Source organism: Microcaecilia unicolor, chromosome 1 (genome assembly GCF_901765095.1).
Source record: "Microcaecilia unicolor chromosome 1, aMicUni1.1, whole genome shotgun sequence".
NCBI classification, from domain to species: Eukaryota; Metazoa; Chordata; class Amphibia; order Gymnophiona; family Siphonopidae; genus Microcaecilia; species Microcaecilia unicolor.
Window position 1 is genome coordinate 562,379,999 of NC_044031.1, and position 24,580 is coordinate 562,404,578.

Sequence of the window (24,580 nt, forward strand, 5' to 3'; positions counted from 1 at the left end):
AGCTCAAATCCAGATCCTCTAGGATAGCATTTCTGAAATGCTATCCGTTGCACGCGAAGGGCCCAAGAGACATGCAGAGCTCCGGTGTCTCAATGCGTGGATGAGACAATGGTGTAAGGAGGAGGATTTTAGATTTGTTAGGAACTGGGCAACATTCTGAGGAAGGGGAAGCCTATTCCGAAAGGATGGGCTCCACCTTAACCAGGGTGGGACCAGGCTGCTGGCATTGGCATTTAAAAAGGAGATAGAGCAGCTTTTAAACTAGAAACTGGGGGAAGGCCGACAGTCGCTAAAAAGCGCATGGTATCTTTCAAAGATATCACCAAAACAAGGAAGATAGGGTATCTTGATAGTGAGCTTGCAAAAGAGACCATAGTAGGTCCGGTGTCCTCACATAAAAATAAAATGCAGACAAAAGATTGCAAATTAATACTGTCAAGTACTGGGCATGATGTAAATAGGAACAAACATAGTTTGAAATGTCTGTATGCGAATGCCAGGAGCCTAAGAAATAAGACAGGAGAGTTACAATATATTGCACTAAATGAAAAATTAGATATAAAAGGCATCTCTGAGACCTGGTGGAAGGAGGATAACCAGTGGGACACTGTCATACTGGGGTACAAATTATATCGTAGTGATAGGGTGGATCGAATTAGTGAAGGGGTAGCATTGTATATTAAGGAGAGCCTTGAATCAAATAAATTGAAAATTCTACAGGAAACAAAACACTTCATGGAATCCCTGTGGATTGAAATTCCACGTGTAAAGGGGAAAAAGGACAGATATAGGAGTGTACTACCGTCCACCTGGCCAGGATGATCAGACGGATGCAGAAATGTTAAAGGAAATTAGGGACGCAAACAAACTGGGCAACATAATAATAATGGGTGATTTCAATTACCCAAATATCCTAACCAATTCTACTAAATGAAACCCTGTATTGCAGGTGTGCATTCATATATAGTTATGAAAATATGTGGAGAAAAAAAGACTTCAGAAACCATGGAGATATCTCTTTAAAGGAACACCTTTCAAAATTAAGAGAACTCCTCTTAAATCACTAGTCTTCACAAAAAAAACTCCACTCTTCTTATTCATAAAATACTTGTGCACACACGTTGAACAATACAATAAGGTAGAGGCTATCATTACACCACACATGCGGAGAAATTCACTTTCAATTATTACTTAGCTTAAATCATCTTAATATCGACAGTCCATAGTCGCTTCCTCAATGTCCAGTACTCATAAGTCCAACAGGAGAACCCTGTTTGGCCACCACCGGACTGTTTCAAGGGCCAAAAATACTTCAAAATTCAAAGCTTCTCATTTCGCTGCAGTACTGCCTCATCTTGGCGTCTTACCCCAATATTGACTGAGTAAATGTAATATCAGGGCACGCTACGGAGGTAAAATTCCTTGATGAAATCAAGGATTGTTTTATGGAGCAGCTGGTACAGGAGCAGACGAGAGAAGGAAAAATTCTAGACCTAGTCCTTAGTGAAGCACATGATCCGGTGCGGGAGGTAATGGTGCTGGGGCCGCTTGACAAGTGATCATAATATGATTGGATTTGATATTAGCTTTGAAGTAAGTATACATAGGAAATCAAATACATTAGCATTTAACTTTAAAAAAAGGAGACTATGATAAAATGAGAAGAACAGTGAAAAATAAAAAAAAAACAGGAGCGGCTGCAAGGGTCAAAAACTTACATCAGGCGTGGATGCTGTTCAAAAACACCATCCTGGAAGCCCAGGCCAAATATACCTATTTGATGTTGCTTTTAACTCCTAACTTGTCACCTGCTCGTAACCTTTATCTTGTCTTCCTCTCTTCAATAGTCCCTTTCCCTATGTGTCCTATCTGTCTGTCCTGATTTAGATTGTAAGCTTTTTTGAGCAGGGACTGTCTTTTCTTCATGTTAAATTTGTGAAGCTCTGCGTACGACTGGTAGCGCTATAGAAATGATTTGTAGTAGTAGTAGTAGTAGTATATTTTGTGTATTAAAAAACGAGGACGGAAGACCAAACGACAGCCGGCATGGTTAAAAAGTGAGGTGAAGGAAGCTATTAGAGCTAAAAGAAAATCCTTCAGAAAATGGAAAAAGGAACCGACTGAAAATAATAGGAGATAGCATAAGGAATGTCAAGTCAAATTGAAAGCGCTGACAAGGAAGGCTAAGAGTGACTTCGAAAAAAAGACTGCACTGGAACAAAAACACATAGTAAAAAATTTTTTTTAGGTATATTAAAAGCAGGAAGCCGGCAAAAGAATTAGTTGGATAGCTAGATGATCGAGGAGTAAAAGGGACGATGAGGAAAGACAAAGCCATAGCGGAGAGATTAAATGAATTCTTTGCTTTGGTCTTCACCGAGGAAGATTTGGGTGGGATACCGGTACCAGAAATGGTATTCGAAGCTGATGAGTAGGAGAAACTTAATGAATTCTCTGTAAACCTGGAGGATGTAAATGGGGCAGATCTACAAACTGAAGAGTAGAAAATCTCCTGGACCGGATGGTATCCCAGAGTACTAATAGAACTGAAAAATGAACTTGCAGAACTATTGTTAGTAATATGTAATTTATCCTTAAAATCGAGCGTGGTACCGGAAGATTGGAGAGTGGCCAATGTAATGCCAATTTTTAAAAAAAGGTTCCAAAGGAGATCCGGAATATTATAGACCGGTGAGTCTGACGTCGGTGCCGGACAAAACGGTAGAGACTATTATAAAGAACAAAATTACAAAGCATATTCAAAAGCATGGATTAATGAGACAAAGTTAACATGGATTTAGTGAAGGGAAATCTTGCCTCACCAATCTACTACATTTCTTTGAAGGGGTGAACAAACATGTGGATAGAGGTGAGCCGGTTGATATTGTTTATCTGGATTTTCAGAAGGAGTTTGACAAAGTACCTCATGAAAGACTCCAGAGGAAATTGGAGTCACGAGATAGGAGGTAGTGTTCTATTCTGGATTAAAAACTGGTTAAAAGATAGAAAACAGAGAGTAGGGTTAAATGGTCAGTATTCTCAATGGGGAAGAGTAGTTAGTGGGGTTCCCCAGGGGTCTGTGCTGGGACTGCTGCTTTTTAACATATTTATAAATGACCTAGAAATGGGAGTAACTAGTGAGGTAATTAAATTTGCTGATGACACAAAGTTATTCAAAGTCGTTAAATCGCGGGAGGATTGTGAAAAATTACAAGAGGACCTTATGAGACTGGAAGACTGGGCGTCTAAATGGCAGATGACGTTTAATGTGAGTAAGTGCAAAGTGATGCATGTGAGAAAGAGGAACCCAAATTATAGCTATGTCATGCAAGGTTCCACATTAGGAGTCACAGACCAAGAAAAGGATCTAGGTGTCGTCGTTGATAATACGTTGAAACCTTCTGCTCAGTGTGCTGCTGCAGCTAAGAAAGCAAATAGAATGTTAGGTATTATTAGACAAATGGTGATGGAACCCACGAGGGAGGGAGCGACACTGGATATGGTGCTCACAAATGGGGATAGCGTGTCAAACATCCGAGTGGGTGCCCACCTGGGCAGCAGTGACCATCAAACGGTTTGATTTGATTTAACAGCTAAAGTGGAGAGTGGCCACTCAAAACTCAAAGTCCTGGATTTCAAGCGTGCTGACTTTAGTAAAATGGGGGAATACCTGAAGAAGGAGATGATGGGCTGGGAGGAAGTACAAGAAGTGGAAGGGCAGTGGTCCAGGCTGAAAGAAGCTATAAATAGGGCCACGAACCTTTATGTAAGGAAAGTAAATAAAAGCAAGAGAAAAAGGAAACCGATATGGTTCTCCAAGCAAGTGGTTGAGAAAATAAAGGCTAGAGTTGGCGTTCCAGAAATACAGAAAAACTCAAGAAAAGGAACACATGGAGGAATACCGGATGAAACTGAAAGAAGCCAAGAGAGAGATACGACTGGCAAAAGCGCAAGCGGAAGAACAAATGGCTAGAAATGTAAGGAGGGGTGACAAAAATTTCTTCAGGTATATTAGTGAAAGGAGAATGACTAAAAAGGGAATTGTGAGACTAAAAGATACTGAGAACCGCTATGTGGAAAATGATGAAGAAAAAGCAAATTTGCTAAATAGATACTTTTGTTCTGTTTTCACAGAAGAAAATCCTGGAGAAGGACCGCGATGGACTGGAAATAGTACAAATGAGAATGAAGTGGATAGAGCACCGTTCACGGAAGAAAGTGTGTATGAACAACTTGAAAAGCTAAAGGTGGACAAAGCCATGGGACCGGACGGGATCCACACCAGGATTTTGAGGGAGCTCAGAGAGGTTCTGGCGGGTCCTCTTAAAGATTTGTTTAATATATCCTTGCAGACGGGAAAGGTTCCGAGGGATTGGAGAACGGCAGAGGTGGTCCCTCTTCACAAAAGTGGTGATAGGGAAGAAGCTGGAAACTACAGGCCGGTAAGCCTCACTTCGGTTATTGGAAAAGTAATGGAAGCGATGCTGAAGGAAAGGATAGTGAATTTCCTGGAAGCCAATAAGTTGCAAGATCCGAGACAACATGGTTTTACCAAAGGGAAATCGTGCCAAACGAATCTCATTGAGTTTTTTGATTGGGTGACAGGAGAATTAAATCAAGGACGAGCTATGGACGTAATCTATCTAGATTTCAGCAAAGCTTTTGACACGGTTCCCCACAGGAGGCTCTTAAATAAACTGGATGGGCTGAAGATAGGACCTGAAGTGGTGAACTTAGGGAATAGAAATCCACGGGAGACGTATGTGTTAGGCGGGGAGAGTCTGATAGGTACGGGCGGAGAGAGAGATCTTGGGGTGATAGTATCTGAGGATTTGAAGGCGACGAAACAGTGTGACAAGGCGGTGGCCGTAGCTAGAAGGTTGTTAGGCTGTACAGAGAGAGGTGTGATCAGCAGAAGAAAGGGGGTATTGATGCCCCTGTATAAGTCGTTGGTGAGGCCCCACCTGGAGTATTGTGTTCAGTTTTGGAGGCCGTATCTTGTTAAGGATGTAAAAAGAATTGAAGTGGTGCAAAGAAAAGCTACGAGAATGGTATGGGATTTGCGTTACAAGACGTATGAGGAGAGACTTGCTGAATAAACATGTATACTCTGGAGGAAAGGAGAAACAGGGGTGATATGATACAGACGTTCAAATATTTGAAAGGTATTAATCCACAAATGAACCTTTTCCGGAGATGGGAAGATGGTAGACCGAGAGGACATGAAAAATGTCAGGAAGTATTTTTTCATGGAGAGAGTAGTGGATGCTTGGAATGCCCTCCCACAGGAGGTGGTGGAAATGAAAACGGTAACTGAATTCAAACATGCGTGGGATAAGCATAAAGGAATCCTGTGCCGAAGGAATGGATCCTCAGGAGCTTAGTCAAGATCGGGAGGCGGGGCTGGTGGTTGGGAGGCGGGGATAGTGCTGGGCAGACTTACACGGTCTGTGCCAGAGCCGGTGGTGGGAAACGGGACTGGTGGTTGGGAGGCGGGGATAGTGCTGGACAGACTTGTACGGTCTGTGTCAGAGCCGGTGGTTGGGAGGCGGGGCTGGTGGCTGGGAGGTGAGGATAGTGCTGGGCAGACTTATATGGTCTGTGCCAGAGCCGGTGGTTGGGAGGCGGGGATAGTGCTGGGCAGACTTACACGGTCTGTGCCAGAGCCGGTGGTGGGAAACGGGACTGGTGGTTGGGAGGCAGGGATAGTGCTGGGCAGACTTGTACGGTCTGTGCCAGAGCCGGTGGTTGGGAGGCGGGGCTGGTGGTTGGGAGGTGAGGATAGTGCTGGGCAGACTTATATGGTCTGTGCCCTGAAGAGCACAGGTACAAATCAAAGTAGGGTATACACAAAAAGTAGCAAATATGAGTTATCTTCTTGGGCAGACTGGATGGACCGTGCAGGTCTTTTTCTGCCGTCATCTACTATGTTACTATGTATTAGGAAAGGAATGGAAAACAAAAATGAGGACGTTATAATGCCTTTGTATAACTCCATGATGCGACCGCACCTAGAATATTGTGTTCAATTCTGGTCGCCGAGTCTCAAAAAAGATATGGTGGAATTAGAAAAGGTACAGAGGAGGGTGACAAAAATGATAAAGGGGATAGGACAACTTCCCTATGAGGAAAGGCTAAAGCGGCTAGGGCTCTTCAGCTTGGAAAAAAGGCGGTTGAGAGGAGATATGATAGAGGTCTATAAAATAATGAGTGGAGTGGAAAGGGTAGACGTGAATTGTTGGTTTACTCTTTCCAAAAATACTAGGACTAGGGGGCATGCAATGAAGCTACAAAGTAGTAAATTTAAAACGAATCAGAGAAAGTTTTTTCACTCAACATGTAATTAAACTCTGGAATTCGTTGCCAGAGAATGTGGTAAAGATAGTTAGCTTAGCGCGGTTTCAAAAAGGTTTGGATGGCTTCCTAAAGGAAAAGTCCATAGACCATTATTAAAATGGACTTGGGAAAATCCACTGCTTATTTCTGGGATAAGCAGCATAAAATGTATTGCGCTTTTTTGGGGATCTTGCTAGGTATTTGTGTCCTGGATTGGCCACTGTTAGAAACAGAATGCTAAGCTTGATGGACCTTTGGTCTGTCCCAGTGTGGCAATACTTATGTACTTGAGAGGTATCTGAGCAGATGCCATAGTGCTCATCCTCCGAAAAATATTGTGGATCTTTCTCCGACTCCCATGAGCACTCCTGATCGGTGTCAGTCAAAAACTCCTCATGAGAGGGCTGAGACTGAGCCTGCTTCGACTTAGAAGAACCATGTTCTCGAGAGAATCATCGAGGAGTCAGTTCCCACCTTGACTCTGGTGAAGCTTCCTCCACTGACGTCGAGGGGGTTCCAGTTTGGGTGACAGTCAACACCGGGGCCACTTGCGATACCGGCGACAGAGGCTGCCCCACAGGCTGAGTGCCAAGCAGAGCCACAAGAGGAGGCAGAACAGGCACAAGCACCCCCAATGCTGATGCAGTCCACTGCATGAAGCCAACCAGCAGCTCAGGAAGCAAGGCCCAGATGAGCTTCGAGAGCCGACTCTGGGAAAGGCTGGGGCATCAGCGCAGAAACAGACTGCAGAGCTGCTGGGGTCGAGACAGGAGGCTTGTCCTGGCTGTCGAAGACCGATGTACCAGAACCTGTTGTATAGAGGGGGAGCGGTCCTCCCGGCGCTGACACTTCTCGGGTGCTAAATCCCTTGATGACTCAGAGCTCCCAGCACCATGTATCGAAGGGGATCGATGTCGATGCTTCTTGGCCTTCGCCCGAAGTCGGTCATCGAGGCTCCTCCATGCCAACAAGAACGTTGAATCCTTATGTCATATCGGGGTCAGGTCCAATGCAGATTGGTCCCAAGGGCCCTGCTCGGCAGCTGGCATTAAGGCAGGTGGAGACCCACTCAATGCACAGCTGCTCCCAGTGTCCACAGGCTTGGCAGTCATAGGTACTGATGCTCCCGATACAACACTCGATCTCGGTGCCAATGACGTCGATGCCAATGCCGAGGATTCAGACTGGGCTCCAAAAATCCTCTCCCACTGAGCTTCTCTGGCCACCTGGGTCCTTTTCTTCATCCGAAGACAAAAGACACAGGTAGAAGTGCTATGGTCAGGCCCTAAACACTGAAGACTGCCAAAGATGGTTTGATTGCACCGGGTACGGCACGTAAAGCCACTGGGTACTTTAGTGGACATAGAAGGGAAAACTTCCGCAGCCAAGTCTAATGACACGATGGTGCCACAAAAAGGGCTAAGGCACCAAAGAAAAACCAGGGAGAACATGAGTGAAGTCAAAGACTAAAAACAGCCCAGTGATGTGGAAAATGAAAGGAAACTTACAAAGCAGAAAAAGAAAACACAAACAATAAGGGAAGGAAAACAAGGGTACTCAAAAGTGGGCACGCGAAAAAACACACAAAAAAAATTCTAGAAGCTCTCCAGTCTGAGCTGTGAAGAGCGGAATAAAAAAAAGTCAACCACCCCTCACTGTGGAAGAAAAACTGCGGTAAACGCACTCTCGTGGCGGGAGGAAAGGCACTCGCACACGTGGAGTGTGGTTCATGTTTCACAAAGCTCTAAAAAGCTTGTTACAAGCGCCGGATCGGGCAACGCGTGATCACGTTACCCATGTGTGAGAATACATAGACCTGCTTGTCTTCGGAGAAAAACAGCTACTTGACCAATGCTTGCTAAATCCCCACCCTTCAGACAAACAATAATTGATAAAAAGAGCCATTTATGCAGTAACATTTTCAGTGAAGTACTTTAAAGTGATCCAGTCATATAAGTATGAAACTTATACAAGCATCAATTTGGGACAGCAGAGAACTATAGGAAGATTATAAATTGATTTAAAAAAAAAGTGTTCAGGTTTCAACAGCTAGATATATTCTTAGTTTGGAAACAACTGGGCAGACCCAATGGTCAACTAGTATTTGTCTACCATCACCTGTTATTTGTCTTAATTTCTCAAACAAACACCATCTCTCAATCTGAATGCAAGGATTACTCTAGAGGACCACTAATGGATACACAGGCACCCTACACTTGGTTATCTCTCCGATTACACAACAAGCTCAGAGAATCCCCTACCCAGTGGTCTCCAAACCTGGTCCTGGAGAGGTACGCTAATCTCTCATGAATATTCATCCTGAAAACCTGACTGGCTGGTGTGCCTCCAGAACCACGTTTGGGAGTCACTGCCCTAGCCCATGGGGGGGCTTTATCCACTTTCTATTATAGCACTCTTTGGGAAGGGCAGTGCTGACAACCTTCTCAAGAATGCTGCTGCTGCTGCTGCTGCAGCATGTGGCCCAATGGTAAGACAGAAGCCAGCAGGATGGACAGAATGAGCACTCAATGTAAAGTAGAGAGATGAAGGAAGGCTGGGTCAGCAGCCATCAACAGATAGGGAGGATACTTGCCTTCCACCACTGGACTAATGTTGACCACAGAGGTGAGAAACTCTGAGCAGGTAACCCTCTTAGCCACCCTTGCATAGACCCTGAAGTTGGGCTATCTAAGATTCAGAATCTGATGTGTCAAAATAAAGACTGAAAGTAAATGCCCAGGCATTGACAGAAAGGCATTTAGAATTTAATATTAACGGACAACTGTATTGCTTGTAAATGTAGAATTCCTTCTACTTATGCCTATGACCACAGAGATTAAACTGAAAATGATTAACATTTTAAGTATTTATTCACAAGGGAGGATATTAATGAATCATTCAGCAACCAGAAGCAAAGTTAAAGGAATAATGTTGTCAGTTTATTGGTTCCCGAGTAAGAATTCATGGTAGACCTGCTTTGTTATTCTTAGCAAAGGGAACGTAAAAACAACATTTATCAATTCTCACTATGAAAAATAACTTACACTGAGGAATTTCCTTATCTGAGTAAAGGTTCTTGTACACATCCATTGCAAAATCAACCATGTTTGTATCACTAAGGAGGTCCAGTTTTCCTTGCAACAGTTCCTTTTCATTGTAGATCTGAAACAAAACAAAAAAAAAAAAAGATAGGAAATTTCATGAGAAACTAGAAGAGCAAAATTTATTTCCAAAGCCAGAAGACTGCAGTTGTGCCAAGAGGATCACTCTCCCAGTCCAGCAGAGATGTGTATTACTTTAAGGTTCTAAGTGGATCACAACTGGCTCATGTTGTTCAATATTTATACGAGAGATACTTCAGAGTCATGTCAGCTATCGTTGTCTCCCCATGCCCCTTCTCTTACTCTCCAGTCTTTCACTAACTCTATCCTCTCCCCCTTTCCATCTAGCAGCTCCCCTCTTTCCCTCCCTACCCTTCCATCCTTCTCTCACCATCCTTCCAGTGCTCCCCCTTTCTCTCTGTATCCTTCTATCCAGCATCTCCCCCTCTCTCCACACCCTTCCATCCTGCGCCTTCCCTCTTTCTCTCCCCAACCTTCAATCCAACATCTACCCTCTCTCCCAATCCTTCCATTCACTGTATGTCTCTCTCTATCCTTTTCCATTCAGCATGTCCCTTCTCTCTCCCTATTCTTCTAGTGTATCTCCTCTTTCTCCCCCTACCCTTCCATCCAGCATCTTCTCTCTTTCTTTCTCTCTCTATCCATCCAGCCAGGGTCTCCCCCTTTCTCCCCAGCAGCTTCTCTCTCATGCCCTTTTCCATGTTCCTTCTTTCTCTCCCCATCTTTGCACTCATCTCTCTGTACCCCTCTTCCATCATTTGCTCCCCTCTGCTCTCTTTTAGCACATCCTGCCTCCCTCCCCGTGTCATTTCCCCCTTCCACCCAGTATCTGTTTCCTGGGCACTGCTGCTTCTCCCCATGAGCAGCAGTGGCAAAACAAAAAATGCAAGCATGCGCTGCGCTGTCAGCTCTGACGGTCCTCTGCCCCCGCTGATGTCAACTTCCCATTCCGGGGGCAGAGGAACAGCAGAGTCGACAGTGCTGCTGCAGCCCTGCGCTTGCATTTTTTGTTGTTTTGCTGTGGCTGCTGCTGCTCATCGGGAAAAGCAGCGGTGGTGGCAGGATTCAAGTGTCTCAAGTGCCGGAGACTTTCCCGCTTTGGCGGGTGATGATCCGCCGAATGTGGGAGGCTTGGTAGGTATGGGAGTTATAAACTTCAGTTGTACTTATGTGGCAAACTTGCATAGATCTGCATTTGAGATAATGTCAACACAAACTAATTCAATGCAAAGCTACATTTCAAGCATGTCTAGATAATTTTTTTTTTTTTGGGTGGGAGGGGGGGGGGGGAAGGAAGGGAGGCAGGGTAGGGTAGGGTTATAAGTCATCTTTTTTTGACCGCTCCTACTGAAGTGGTGCTTCACTGAGGTATGGATTGGCAGAAGAGGTGAAGGGAGGGAATAATGATCTACTCTCACATCGAAATCCATGATTTTTTTGTCACTTCCTCTGCCAATTCCTTAACTCACCCGTCACATACCTATTTCATATTTCTAATGATTCCCTCCATTAGGCCAGATACCCTTCACCATCCCTCCTGTAGCTCCACAGCACCTCCTCTAATCCCACCCCTTGTACCCACAATGAATCCTTCCATGTGCCTACATGGCTACACTTGGAAGGATACAGCAACGTGCTCAGTGCCACTTCACCAATTATGAGCTTAATCACACTTTCAACCACTGGGGACACAAATGCTGTGCAATCCAAAGCAGGGCACACAGGCCTCAGGCTCACAGTAGAAACAGGCAACCCTGAGAAGCAGCACTGCTGTTATGCTCCGAATGTACAGAAGACTTAATCGGCACAGGGTGTGAGGTGGGAGAATATGGGCTGCCACCACTACCACTGCTTACACTAAATCCTTGCTGTCAGCTCCTTCTTCAGGCATTCCCCCATTTTACCAAAATCAGCATGTCTGAAATCCAATGCAGGACACAATATGTACATCACTATGCCTAACATACCACCACCACTGAATGCATACTGCTGCTTTCGGAAAGCAGATGCTGGGACAGGGCAAAAGGGATAGAAAGACAAAGTGAGAAGTGTCAACCGACAAGAGGAGAACAGGCATGAAATGGAAGGAGAGCAAAAAGACAGGGCAGGGGAGAATGTTATGCTAGAAATGGGAAAACAGTTCTACCCTCACCTCCATTTTTTCCTTAAGGCAAAAACTGAAAAAAAAAAAAAACGGAAATTTTAGAAAGCTTGAAAAAAATTGAAATTTTTTTTTGATCATGAAAGAAAAAAGTTAAAGTGTTTTACAAACGTTAAAAAAAAAAAAAGCGAAACTACTAACCTAAAAGAACCCAATGGCCCCCTGACTCTTCATAATCAATCACTATCTGCTCTTTACTGTCTAAAGACCTAGGAGAAAAACCCTTAAAAGTCACTCGAAAGGGAAACAGCAAGATGGGAAGGCAGAAGAACTAGAGGACATGAATTGAGATTGAGGGGGAGCAGACTCAGGAATGTCAGGAAGTATTTTTTTCACGGAGAGGGTAGTAGATATTTGGAATGCCTCCAGCAGGAAGTGGTGGAGATGAAAATGGTAAAACAATTCAAAACTGTGTGAAGGTCATAAGTACATAAGTACATAAGTACATAAGTAGTGCCATACTGGGAAAGACCAAAGGTCCATCTAGCCCAGCATCCTGTCACCGACAGTGGCCAATCCAGGTCAAGGGCACCTGGCACGCTCCCCAAACGTAAAAACATTCCAGACAAGTTATACCTAAAAATGCGGAATTTTTCCAAGTCCATTTAATAGCGGTCTATGGACTTGTCCTTTAGGAATCTATCTAACCCCTTTTTAAACTCCGTCAAGCTAACCGCCCGTACCACGTTCTCCGGCAACGAATTCCAGAGTCTAATTACACGTTGGGTGAAGAAAAATTTTCTCCGATTCGTTTTAAATTTACCACACTGTAGCTTCAACTCATGCCCTCTAGTCCTAGTATTTTTGGATAGCGTGAACAGTCGCTTCACATCCACCCGATCCATTCCACTCATTATTTTATACACTTCTATCATATCTCCCCTCAGCCGTCTCTTCTCCAAGCTAAAAAGCCCTAGCCTTCTCAGCCTCTCTTCATAGGAAAGTCGTCCCATCCCCACTATCATTTTCGTCGCCCTTCGCTGTACCTTTTCCAATTCTACTATATCTTTTTTGAGATACGGAGACCAGTACTGAACACAATACTCCAGGTGCGGTCGCACCATGGAGCGATACAACGGCATTATAACATCCGCACACCTGGACTCCATACCCTTCCTAATAACACCCAACATTCTATTCGCTTTCCTAGCCGCAGCAGCACACTGAGCAGAAGGTTTCAGCGTATCATCGACGACGACACCCAGATCCCTTTCTTGATCCGTAACTCCTAACGCGGAACCTTGCAAGACGTAGCTATAATTCGGGTTCCTCTTACCCACATGCATCACTTTGCACTTGTCAACATTGAACTTCATCTGCCACTTGCACGCCCAATCTCCCAGTCTCGCAAGGTCCTCCTGTAATCGTTCACATTCCTCCTGCGACTTGACGACCCTGAATAATTTTGTGTCATCGGCGAATTTAATTACCTCACTAGTTATTCCCATCTCTAGGTCATTTATAAATACATTAAAAAGCAACGGACCCAGCACAGACCCCTGCGGGACCCCACTAACTACCCTCCTCCACTGAGAATAGGAGTAAGTTTTAATTGGGATGCAAAGCCAGTGCTGGGCAGATTTCTACGGTGTACACCCTGATCATGACTGAATAGATATGAATGGGCTGGAGTGTAAATTTTAAGGGGCTCCGATGTTAGCTTCAGAACTTTTAGTATAAGCACAGTGCTGGGCAGATTTCTACAGTCAGTGCCCTGAAAATGGCATGGACAAATCAAACTCAGGTATACATATAAAGTATCACATAACATGTAAAATGAGTTTATCTTGTTGGGCAGACTGGATAGACCGTACAGGACTTTTTATCTGCCGTCATTTACTATGTACTAAACTATATATGTAGTTTTGTGACTTCTGTCCAGTAATCAAAGGAAAACTACAGGTATTAATAAAAAGTAGCCCAGTTCTGATTATTTACTCCATTAAGTTTAGTCACCAGCCCATCATTTGATTTATTTATTCAGTTAAATTTTATGACAACACACCAGTACCTCCCTGAGAAAAGTAACATTGTGACTCTATACTCCACTAACATAAGTGCAAGACGCGCCTGCCACGAACCATCATGTCAGTGACACCATCAGCGCTTTGCATAGATTAGTATTGAGAGAGAGGGTCCAGTGGTTTAAACACATTCATTCACCAAGCGACTTATGAAGCGACTCACTCCTCAAAGACCTCCCTTCCAGGAGTCGAGAAAGCACTCGAATTCCGCCCTCTGTTAAAAAAAAAAAAAAAAAATCGCCTAATCCTGAACTCTGTAGACCCCTGATCAGCACCGGCCCGTTGATCCGGCGCCAAGCCCCGAACAAGATCCCACATGGCATGGCAGAAAAAGCCCAACTGCTGCTTGGCCACACCAACCCAGTCCCGTTGCACCGAGATGTCACAACAGCCTTACTTCTTTTACGGAGAGAAACTCCAACAGGGGGAAAACCAAGTGCCGGTCCAAGAAATGAGCGATCTTCGTGGTTAGATCGTACTCCGCCATCTTGTCCGGAAAAAAAGAGAAATATTCAAACTCTGAAAATCTTTATTAACAAAGATAAATACATATACGGCGGCTCATGGGGACCAAAGATGAGCGGCTGCACAACCAGAGGCAGAACGCAAGACGAGGCGAAGTGACTGGGGCGTGGCTTCTGTTGGTACGAAATTACGAACGAGGAGAAGAGCAGCAAGTGTTAGGCAATGAAGTTTAATAGACAGGAGACCAAGTGACGTCAACCCATGGAAACCAATTAGGTTAATCTCTGTTTCCACTCCCCCCCCCCCCCCGCGCAGCCGTCATCTTTAGTATACTGAAAGCAAACGTGGGCTGCTGCATCCATGATGTCGTTCTTTTTTGTTGGTAGCATTTTTTATTTAATCTCACATATTTTTAAAGATACCGGATTGTTCAGCATATGTATGTACACGGAGGAAGTATAATAACGGAATAACATTTCATAGAGTAGTACTTTGTTATAAATTGTAATCAGTGTGTCATTTGGAGGGGCTGGTTATTATAGGGACACCCTAGCATGTGTTATATTCTTGCAGAGAATTTTTTCTCCTGGTAAAGGGCCACTAAAACTGATATCATGTTATGAGAATCAGGTACTCCACATTCAGAGGGTTTTTTATTTTTTAATGTATTTATTTATTACCTACCTACCTATACATATGTATCCCACATGAATTAGGTTGAAACCTAGGAGCATTTAAAATCTTTTTTTTTTCCTGTGCCTAGATCAAAAGAGAAAGATGGTTTGTGGGAACTTGCTCCTTTTGTTTTGTGGAATGCAGTGGTATATTATAAAAATGCACTTGATATTTTTTATTACTATTATTTACTACTGGTTGATGTAAGTCAACTTCATGCTTTGTAATATAATTTTTAATAGCATTTTCCCAGTTATTACTCAAATACAAATAAAATTATGTTCAGTGGAAAATGAGCCATGTTTACTATGCAGCGTTATAGGGGCGTTAATGTTTTTAATACGTGTTAACAATGTAAGTGCCTACAATATCCCTATACACACCTACATGGTTAGCGTGTGCACCAAGTGTAGACGTGCCAAAACCAGTAATGCACCTTAGTAAACAGGGCTCTAAATATGTTGGCTCAGACTACCTACTAAGTGAATATTCCATCATTGTTCATTATTGCTACCATGTATTACATATTATGGGAATTTGCTTTAAACTCTGATTGTTTTAATTTGTTTATCCAGAACTTACATGCACATGGTTTTGCTTTTTAAACCAAAGGTGAATCCTAAGGGTGGTTGAACAATTAGGTATAAACTGTGTTGTTTCTGACTTTACTTGTTTTGGACTGCTTTGGGTCCTGCTGATCTGTACATCTGCTGTCTACAATTTTGTAGAAGTTGTTGTTTACTTTTGCAATGTGTGTATGGATGCCTGTTCTGGTGTGTGCATGTGATAACATTTGAATAACTGTCTATACTTAGGGCTATGATTTCTGAGCATGTACTCGATCCCATGATATAACTAAAGTCAATTATTCTGTCTCACTGTATTTTCAAATGTAAGCCACATTGAACCCGAGTTTGATATAAATGTAAAAAAAAAAATCCTTTATCCTCCACCTTTTAAGACGTTGCCTATCCAGCTGGATGGTGATGGCACAAGGAAAGAAAGTTTGGTTAAGTGAAGACTAACTCAAAATAACCTATTCCTTAGTTGGGTTCTAGTATTACCATATTGAAAATGTGATCATATCAAACCTCTGTGGTTATTTTCCACTAATAAGTTAAAAGATTAACTGGCTTTCTTGAAAGGACTATGTAAACTTTGGATGCATGACTAGGAACACAAACATACACTTATTTATTCAATATCACAATTCCTCATGTACAGCCACAAAACAATCTTTGAGGGTGAATAGTATTCACAATTAGCTAATTTTATTATCGACCAAATAGAAGGGATAAGAATTTTCAGTTTTGTCACAGTATAAATCATCATCATAAGTACAAAATATAAGAAAACCAATGGACTGCATTAGGGGCTTATATACTATTTAGTTATGTTTAAACAAAAGATCTGCATGAAACATTTTTATTTTGACTTATAAACCACTTGCTCCTGAAACATGTGCAAAACGGAATAATCAATTTGTGTATCTAAAAGGTAAACTTCTACACAACAGATGAGTGGGAAAGCGCGGGGTACAAATGTAACAAAAATTTAAAAGATGTGATTCCATGTGCCCCAATGAAAGGAGAGTTTAATTTTACTTCCATTTAATTTTAATATATTACATCATCTTTATAACACCAGGCTTCCCAAGGCAGATTACAACAGTTAAGATGAGCCCATCAGGAAACAGGATATCTTCTCTGAAATTTGGCCATCTGTATTATATAGAACAATATAGAAAAATGAGCACAAAATACAGATCTTTCATTATAATTGCTTTTTCTACCAGCTACACCAGCTACAATAATTTTTAAAGCTGTTTTAGTGATAGATATTCAATTGTTTTCCTCAGCTTCAATGTGATTGGGAAGCAGACTAACCTCCAGATTCTAAATATGATGTCTAGATATGCGCACCAAAATTTGGGTACACTCCCAAGATGTGTGTGCAAATTCATGCCAGTAATTGGGTGCTAATCAATTAGTGAAGTTAATTGGCACCCATTAAAATTTGCGCACATATCTGGCTGCTCGTTATTCTATAAAGCATGGTGCCTATCTCTACTAGCACATAATTCAAAAGGGGGAGTGGCCATGGGCTTGTCAGGGGCGTTTTGAAAAGTTGCATGCATAGTTACAGAATACTGCTTCAGCACACTTAACGTGGGCGCTAGCATTTACACCAGGGTCCAGCAGGCATAAGTCTGGTGCCCAAAGTTGGGCGTGGGAATTGTATTTATTTATTAGGATTTATTTATTGCCTTTTTGAAGGAATTCACTCAAGGCGTTGTACAGTAAGAAACAGATCAAACATGAGCCATAGGCGATTACAGCAGTAAAAATATTCAAAAACAATACAAAGTATGGCATGGTATACTACTTACAATGTCAACACAATACGTAGTAGAACATTATAATTGACAGTGAAGAGTAAAGCAAAGATGTAACATATAGGTAAGAAAGTAGGAAGAATTGGAAAGTAAGGTGATTGATTTAAAGAAAGTTGCACATGAGGTCAAAGAGATGGTTAAATATTGTCTCAGCTAGGGTGGGAGTGGATAAACATGTTTTGCTGCAGTATATGCAGATTACATTATAGGGCAAGCAAACACTCTGTTTCCTTGATAACCAAAATAAATAAAGGAAAAGACTTCAGAAACTCCGTGCCAGCTGGTCCTAATGATAACCAGACCACCGACGACACCGCTCAGCGTGGCTCAATATTGAGCTTTCGCTGGCGAGAATCCTCATTATACTCTAGCACACTAGCAGTAATCATTTTATATATTTTCAATTTATTTATACATGCTGTGTGAAATGAGTACTAAAAAAGTACTTAGCTGTGGCCGTGCTTGAATATGCAGTATATGCAGCCCAAGTCACTCCTTGTGTGTGTGAGACTAACAAGTTAGTTACTTCTTCCATTAAAGGCTTGGTTGAAGAGCCAAGCTTTCACCTGCTTCCTGAAGTAGAGATAGTCTTGTGTTAAGCGCAGACTTTCAGGCAGTGCATTCCCGAGTGTGGGGGCTACTCCAGAGAAGGCTCACTTGTGGATATCACATCATGTAATGTCTTTTGGAGAAGGTGTGGTTAGTGAAAGTCCTTGGGAGGACCTTACTGTCCTTGACGGTGTGTGGAGGATCATCCTATTTTTCAGGTACTCAGGGCCATTTCCTTTCAGGGCCTTGAAGATCAGACATAGAGTTTTAAATTTAGCTCTGTATTGTACTGGTAGCCAATGAAGTTTTTGCAAAAATGGTGTGATGTGGTCACGTCGCTTGCAACCTTCTATGAGTCTTGCTGCTGCATTCTAAATCAATGGGAGCTGGTGTAGGCCCTTTGTAGTCAGAACGTTGTATAGTGTATTGCAGTAATCCAGTCTTGATGTTTCCATGGCATGTACAACTGAGATAAGATTTACTTTCTCGATGTAAGGAGAGAGGCAGCGTAGCTGTCGCAAATAGTAGAAGCAGCTCTTGAAGGTTGCTTGGATTTGGGGAATCCGAGTAAGTGTTGAATCTAACTGTATTCCAAGGTTCCTGACGTGATTTGAGGGGGAGTTCGTACTACCCAAAAGGGATTTTGATGTCAGGTATGTATCCACTTGTGTTAGGGACCCAGAGAAGCTCAGTTTTACTTGGGTTCAGGCAAAGTTTGTTGTGTTTAGCCCATTCTTGAATCGATGTTAGACAGGTAATCAATCAATTTATTCAAGGCTGTAGGTAAGTCAGATTCAATGGGTATAAGTAGCTGCACATTATCCGAATAGATGTAGAACTGAGTGTCCATTGACCGAATCAGCTCAGCTAGTGGCTTGAAGTAGATATTGAACAGAATAGGTGACAGTATCGATCCTTGTGGTACACCGCAGGTCAGCATCCATGGTGGTGATGAGTTGCTGCCAAACATTATGGATTGTTGCCTGTCTGATAGATAGGATCTGAACCAAACAAGTACTGTTCCATTGATACCTGTTTCTGTCAGTCATGCTAGCATGATATCATGATCCACAGTGTCAAAAGCTGCTGAGAAGTCAAGCAGTACTAACATCGAGGCAAAACCCTTGTCTCGGTTTCTGTGAAGATCATCTAGTAGGGATACGAGGACCATTTCTGTACCATAATCAGGTCTGAATCCAGATTGGCATGGATCTAGCCAGTTACTCTTTTCTGGCCATTCATTAAGTTGAACACAGACTGTTTGTTCTATGAGTTTCCATAGAAATGGGATGTTGAATACTGGCCTGTAACTTTCAAATTTGTCCTGGTCAAGGTTGTTTTTCTTCAGCAGAGGGTGGACCACTGCCATTTTTAATGCTGTTGGTAGCTGCCCATTAGAAAGAGAGGTGTTCACAATTTTTGTGGCGCCTTCTGTAAGGCCCATACTCACCTGCTGCACTATCTTTGATGGGCAGGGATCAAGGGAGCAGGTAGTTGGTCGAAGGTCTCTTAGGATTTTGTCAAGGCTCTCCTCTGTCATTTGGTTAACAGGGTCCCATCTGTCTCTGTCAGGGTGGGGGCCAGTTTGCGTACCCCTGGTTGACTGGTTGGGGACTGGGTGGGATTGCCTGTAAATCCTGGAGGAGACTTTTAATTTTGTTGGCAAATTATGCAGCAAAATCATTGCAGTTCAGTTTAGACTAGACAGGCTGGTTCTGTTGTGGGGGCTGCAGTAGGCTGTTTACCATACTGAACAACTGCTTGGTTGAATTGGCAGCCTGTGCAATGCATTGAGAGAAATACTGTGTTTTGTGTTCCTATAGTTTAGTCTGTCTTCATCCAGGCGAGATTTGCGCCATCTCCTTTTCAGTTTTTGTCCTTCGCATTTAAGGATCTGAAGTTCTGGGGAAAACCAAGGTGAGCGTTTGTGAGTGGGGCATAAGACCTTTTTTAGTGGTGCTCTTTTCTCTAAGGTCTTGGCTAAGTGTGTATTCCAGCTGTCAACTTGTTCTGACACTGTTGTTGTCTTTTCATCCACATGTGGATACCACTAAGCACAATTCTATAAAGAGCACACATCTTTTGTAGAATTGTGCTTAGTGCTGATTTTTCCAGCACCAAACTTTGAGTGTGATTTATAGAATTCCCCCAAGTGTACAGTTCCATTACAGCAATGATACATAAGAATAGTCATACTGGGTCAGACCAAAGGTCCATCTAGCCCAGTATCCTTTTTCTATCAGTGGCCAATTAAGGTCACAAGTACCTGACAGAATCATAGAAAGTGGAAAAATTCCATGCTATTTACCCTGAGGGATAAACAGTGCTTCCATATCATCATGCTGATCAATCCATAGACTGGTGGGTTGTGTCCATCTACCAGCAGGTGGAGATAGAGAGCAATCCTTTTGCCGCCCTATATGTGGTCATGTGCTGCCGGAAACTCCTCAGTATGTTCTCTATCTCAGCAGGTGGCCCCCGCTCCGCGGGGATGAGCTGGACGCATTCCCCTCCCCCACTTGTGTGGGGATGAGCTGGGTTAATTCCCCTCCCCCGTTTCGGCGGTGGTGAGCTGGGCAGAGTGTCCCTTTGTGGGTGTAATTCTCTAAGTGCTGAGTCCTGCGGATGGAGCTTTGATATCGACATACTGAGGAGTTTCCGGCAGCACATGACCATATATAGGGAGGCAAAAGGATTGCTCTCTATCTCCACCTGCTGGTAGATGGACACAACCCACCAGTCTATGGATTGATCAGCTATGATTAATGGAAAGAAAATTATCAGGTATGATACATAATTTTACCTTTCCCAAGCCTAACAGTTCATGGTGAATACCTACAGGAATTTGTCCAAACTTTTTTTTTAAACACAGCTACATTAACTGCTTTTACCATATCCTCTTACAACAAATTCCAGAATATAATTATGCATTGAGTGATAAATATTTTCTCCTATTTGTTTTAAATGCAGTACTATGTAACGTAATGCAGTTTCCCCTACTTTTTTTGAAAGATTAAACAAATGATTCATGTTTACCTATAGCATGAAAAAAAGAAGAGACACTCCACGCAGAAGCACTAGTCCAAAAACACCAAAGTAGGGACGTCAACCAGCCTTCCAAAACAAATCCAAGAGGAGACTCCAAAGATAAACACAAAATTCAACCTTTATTTGAACATCAAGTCAAACCAGGACTCGACATGGAGCTGTGTTTTGGCATGAAATGACTGCCTCAGGAGCCAAAGCTTCTTGGTCAAGCCCCTGTAAAAAATTATTGCTGGTAATGCACTGAAAATGCTAGCAGTTATTACAGCAAGAAGGAGCAAAATATGTGTACATCTTCTTGGTCATCCCTCTGTAAAAGTACTGCTGGTAATGCACTGAAAATGCTACTAGGCATTTTATTACAGCAATAACTTTATAGAAGAATGACCAAGAAGCTTTGTCTCCTGATGAAAGCATTTGAGTCCTGGTTTAACTTGATGTTCGAATAAAGGCTGACTTTGGTGTTTACCTTTGGAGTCTCCTCTTGGATTTGTTTTGGAAGGTTGTTTGGCATCCCTCATGTTTACCTGTTCCACTTCAAACAGGATTTTGTAGACCACTATCATATCTCCCCTAAGTCATCTCTTCTCCAAGCTGAAGACCCCTACTCTCTTTCCTCCTATGAAGTTGTTCCATTCCCTTAATCATTTGGTCACCCTTCTTTGTACCTTTTCAAATTCTGCTACAGCTATATCATTTTTAAGATGCGGCAACCAGATTGCACACATAACTAAAGGTGTGGTTGCACCATGGAGAAATACAGAGGCATTATGATATTCTTTGTTATAGTCTCTGTTCCTTTCCTATTAATTCCTAATATTGTATTATAAAAAAATAACATTACTGAACACATAGTTTTATGGGAGAAAGCATGGATTCAGCCAGGGAAAGTCATGCCTCATAAATTTGCTTCATTTCTTTGAAGGCATGAATAAACATGTGAGCTGGTTGATGTAGTGTGTCTAGATTTTCAGAAAGCCTTTGAGAAAGTCCCTCATGAGAGATTCCTGAGATAATTAAAAGTCATGGGATAAGAGGCAATGTTCTGTTGTGGATTAGGAACTGGTTAATGGATAGAAAAAAGAGTAGGGTTAAATGGCCTTCTGCCCAGGAGGAAAGGGTTTGGACCGCTATTGTAGTTGGTGTCAATCATAAGGCATGTAGATAGCTGGGTGGCTGGTGGATGTGAGGATCGTCTGGACACTTGCCTGCCTGGTGCAAAGGTGGCAGACCTCATGCATCACCTAGACAGAATTTTAGATAGTGCTGGGGAGAAGCTGGCTGTCTTGGTACATGTGGGTACCAATGACATAGGAAACTGTGGGAGGGAGGTTCTGGAAGCCAAATTTAGGCTCTTAGAAAGCTGAAGTTCATATCCTCCAGGATAGAATTTTCAGAAATGTTCCCCATCTTACACACAGGACCCAAGAGGCAGGCAGAACTCCAAAGTCTCAATGTGAGGCTGAGACGATGGTGCAAGGATGAGAGACTTAGATTTGTTAGGAACTGAGCAATGTTCTGGGAAAGGGGGAGACTGTTCTGAAAGGATGGACTTCACCTTAACAGGGATGGAAGCAGGCTGCTGGCGTTAACTTTTAAAAAGGAGATAGAGAAGCTTTTAAACTAAAATTGTGTGTGTGGGGAGGGGTGGAAATCTGACAGTAACCTAGGAGCGCATGATTCGGTGTGGAGTATCCTTGAAGGATATTGAAACAGAATATTCAAGAAATCCCAGTACAGAGGTATCAACAATGCTGAAAGAAAGCCAGGCATTTTTAAGGAGAGAGCAGGATAAAGGATGCACATTATCCCCATAAACTTCTAAGCAGCTTGTAGATGAAAGAAAAAAACACAATTTGAAGTGCCTGTATAGAAATGCTAGAAGCTAAAAAATAAGATGGGAGAGTTAGCATATATAGGACTAAATGATGAGGTAGATACAATAGTCATCTCAGAGACTTGGTGGAAAGAGAACAATCAATGGGACACTGTGTTACTAGGGTACAAATTGTATCTCAGTGATAGAAATGATTAAATGTGTGTGTGTGTGGGGGGGGGGGGGGGTGCTATATGTTAAAGAGGGAATTGAGTCAAATATAAGCATTTCAGATGAAACAGATAGCAACATGGAATCATAGTGAATAGAAATTCCATGAGTGAAGGGAAGGAGTATTCTTGTAGAGCTGTTATACTGTCCGCCAGGACAGAATGAACAGGCAGATGAAGAAATGATTACAAAAATTAGGAAAGCTGAAAAACTGGGCAACAGTATAATAATGGGTGATTTCAATTACCTTTATTATAAGGAATTGTAGAACTCAATATCATAAAAAACAAAAATCCAACTTCTATACCAATATATTCTGTATCTCAGGGAATGTTATCTAATGTTCATGTATAAATATATAAAGCGGAGAAAAAAGACACACCCAGTTGAAAAGCAAAGCCTTCATAAATGTAGGAGGCTCTTTATAATCGTAAGTCATAAAAAAATTCCACTTTTCAAAATGACCCTTTGAAGATGCTGCTCCAGGGACCTACATACTGCTGTCAGGGAGCTGTGTATGACATTTGAGGCTGGCAAAAAAATATTTTTTAAAGTTTTTTTTGAGGGTGGGAGGGGGTTAGTGACCACTGGGGGAGTAAGGGGAGGTGATCCCTGATTCCCTCCGGTGGTCATCTGGTCAGTTTGGGCACCTTTTGAGGCTTGGTCGAAAGAAAAAATGGACTAAGTAAAATTGGCCAAGTGCTCGTCAGGGACGCCCTTCTTTTTTCAATTATGGGTCGAGGACGCCCATGTGTTAGGCATGCCCCAGTTCCGCCTTCGCTACGCTTCCGACATGCTCCAGTGAACTTTGATCATCTCTGCGACAGAAAGTAGTTGAGGATGCCCAAAATCGGCTTTCGATTATGCCGATTTGGGCGACCCTGTGAGAAGGACGCCCATCTTGCGATTTGTGTCGAAAGATGGGCGCCCTTCTCTTTCAGAAATAAGCCTGATAGTCCCATTGAATAAGCTTTTGATAAGTGAAACGGAGAGCCCCATTGGGTATGAAGAAAGCTTAGTGTTTTTTCTTAATCATAGTAAGATTGTTGGATGGTGGTATACACACAAGTGAGCATAATTCAGTGATTATATGAAATTTATTTGGAGGTTTTTATGACCAATGATAAGAATGGAGTCCAATAAAAGCCGACATCAAAGATATCAAACTTGCTGTCTGGATGGGACATTTGAGGTCTTTTCCTCCAAAATAATAATAATAATAAATCAAAAAAGAATTAAAAAAAGAATTAACACAAGAGATGGGACAATTTTTTCAGTTTCTGAATATGGTGTAAACATATATTTTGCTGAAATGTAGTCATAATATTTTTGATCCAGAAAAAGGAGGACAGATTGAGCCAGTCTGGGTTTTATTTCCATTGCTTTCAATGGAAGCAAAGCCCGGACTGGATCAATGTGTCCTCCTTTTTCTGGAGCCACATGGTAACCCTAGGCATGGCACACAACTTGCGTAGATCATAAATGCAAGGGGGCATGTACATGGGTGAGGCATGGGAACATTTACATACATAACTTACAATGCAAAAAGGTCGCCATTAAATACGGCAGCCACAAGTGAACTTACCGAGTTGCAAACAGCGACTGATGCACAAAGGGGGTGGCACACAAATGAGATGCACGGAAATTCAACAACAATCTTTGTGCATCGGCCCCTGGAAGCGTCTAGCACATGCGCAGAACAGTTGTTTCCAGGACCGGGGGGGGGGGGGGGGGAGGTGCTCTTGCACTCACGAAACATGA

General features: G+C 42.6%; 1 protein-coding gene across 1 annotated transcript in view; it reads right to left on the reverse strand.

Annotated features, from left to right (window-relative positions):
- The window catches only part of EIF3E (eukaryotic translation initiation factor 3 subunit E), a 182,601-nt gene extending 168,449 nt beyond the window's left edge, over window positions 1-14,152 (reverse strand). The window contains exons 1-2 of the mRNA XM_030218047.1: window positions 14,041-14,152; window positions 9,381-9,498 (exon numbers count right to left, since the gene is read on the reverse strand). Coding sequence (XP_030073907.1) covers window positions 9,381-9,498; window positions 14,041-14,130 — 208 coding nt within the window. The 5' untranslated portion in view covers window positions 14,131-14,152. The remainder of the gene's footprint in view (window positions 1-9,380; window positions 9,499-14,040) is intronic.
- Window positions 14,153-24,580: the final 10,428 nt, after the last annotated feature.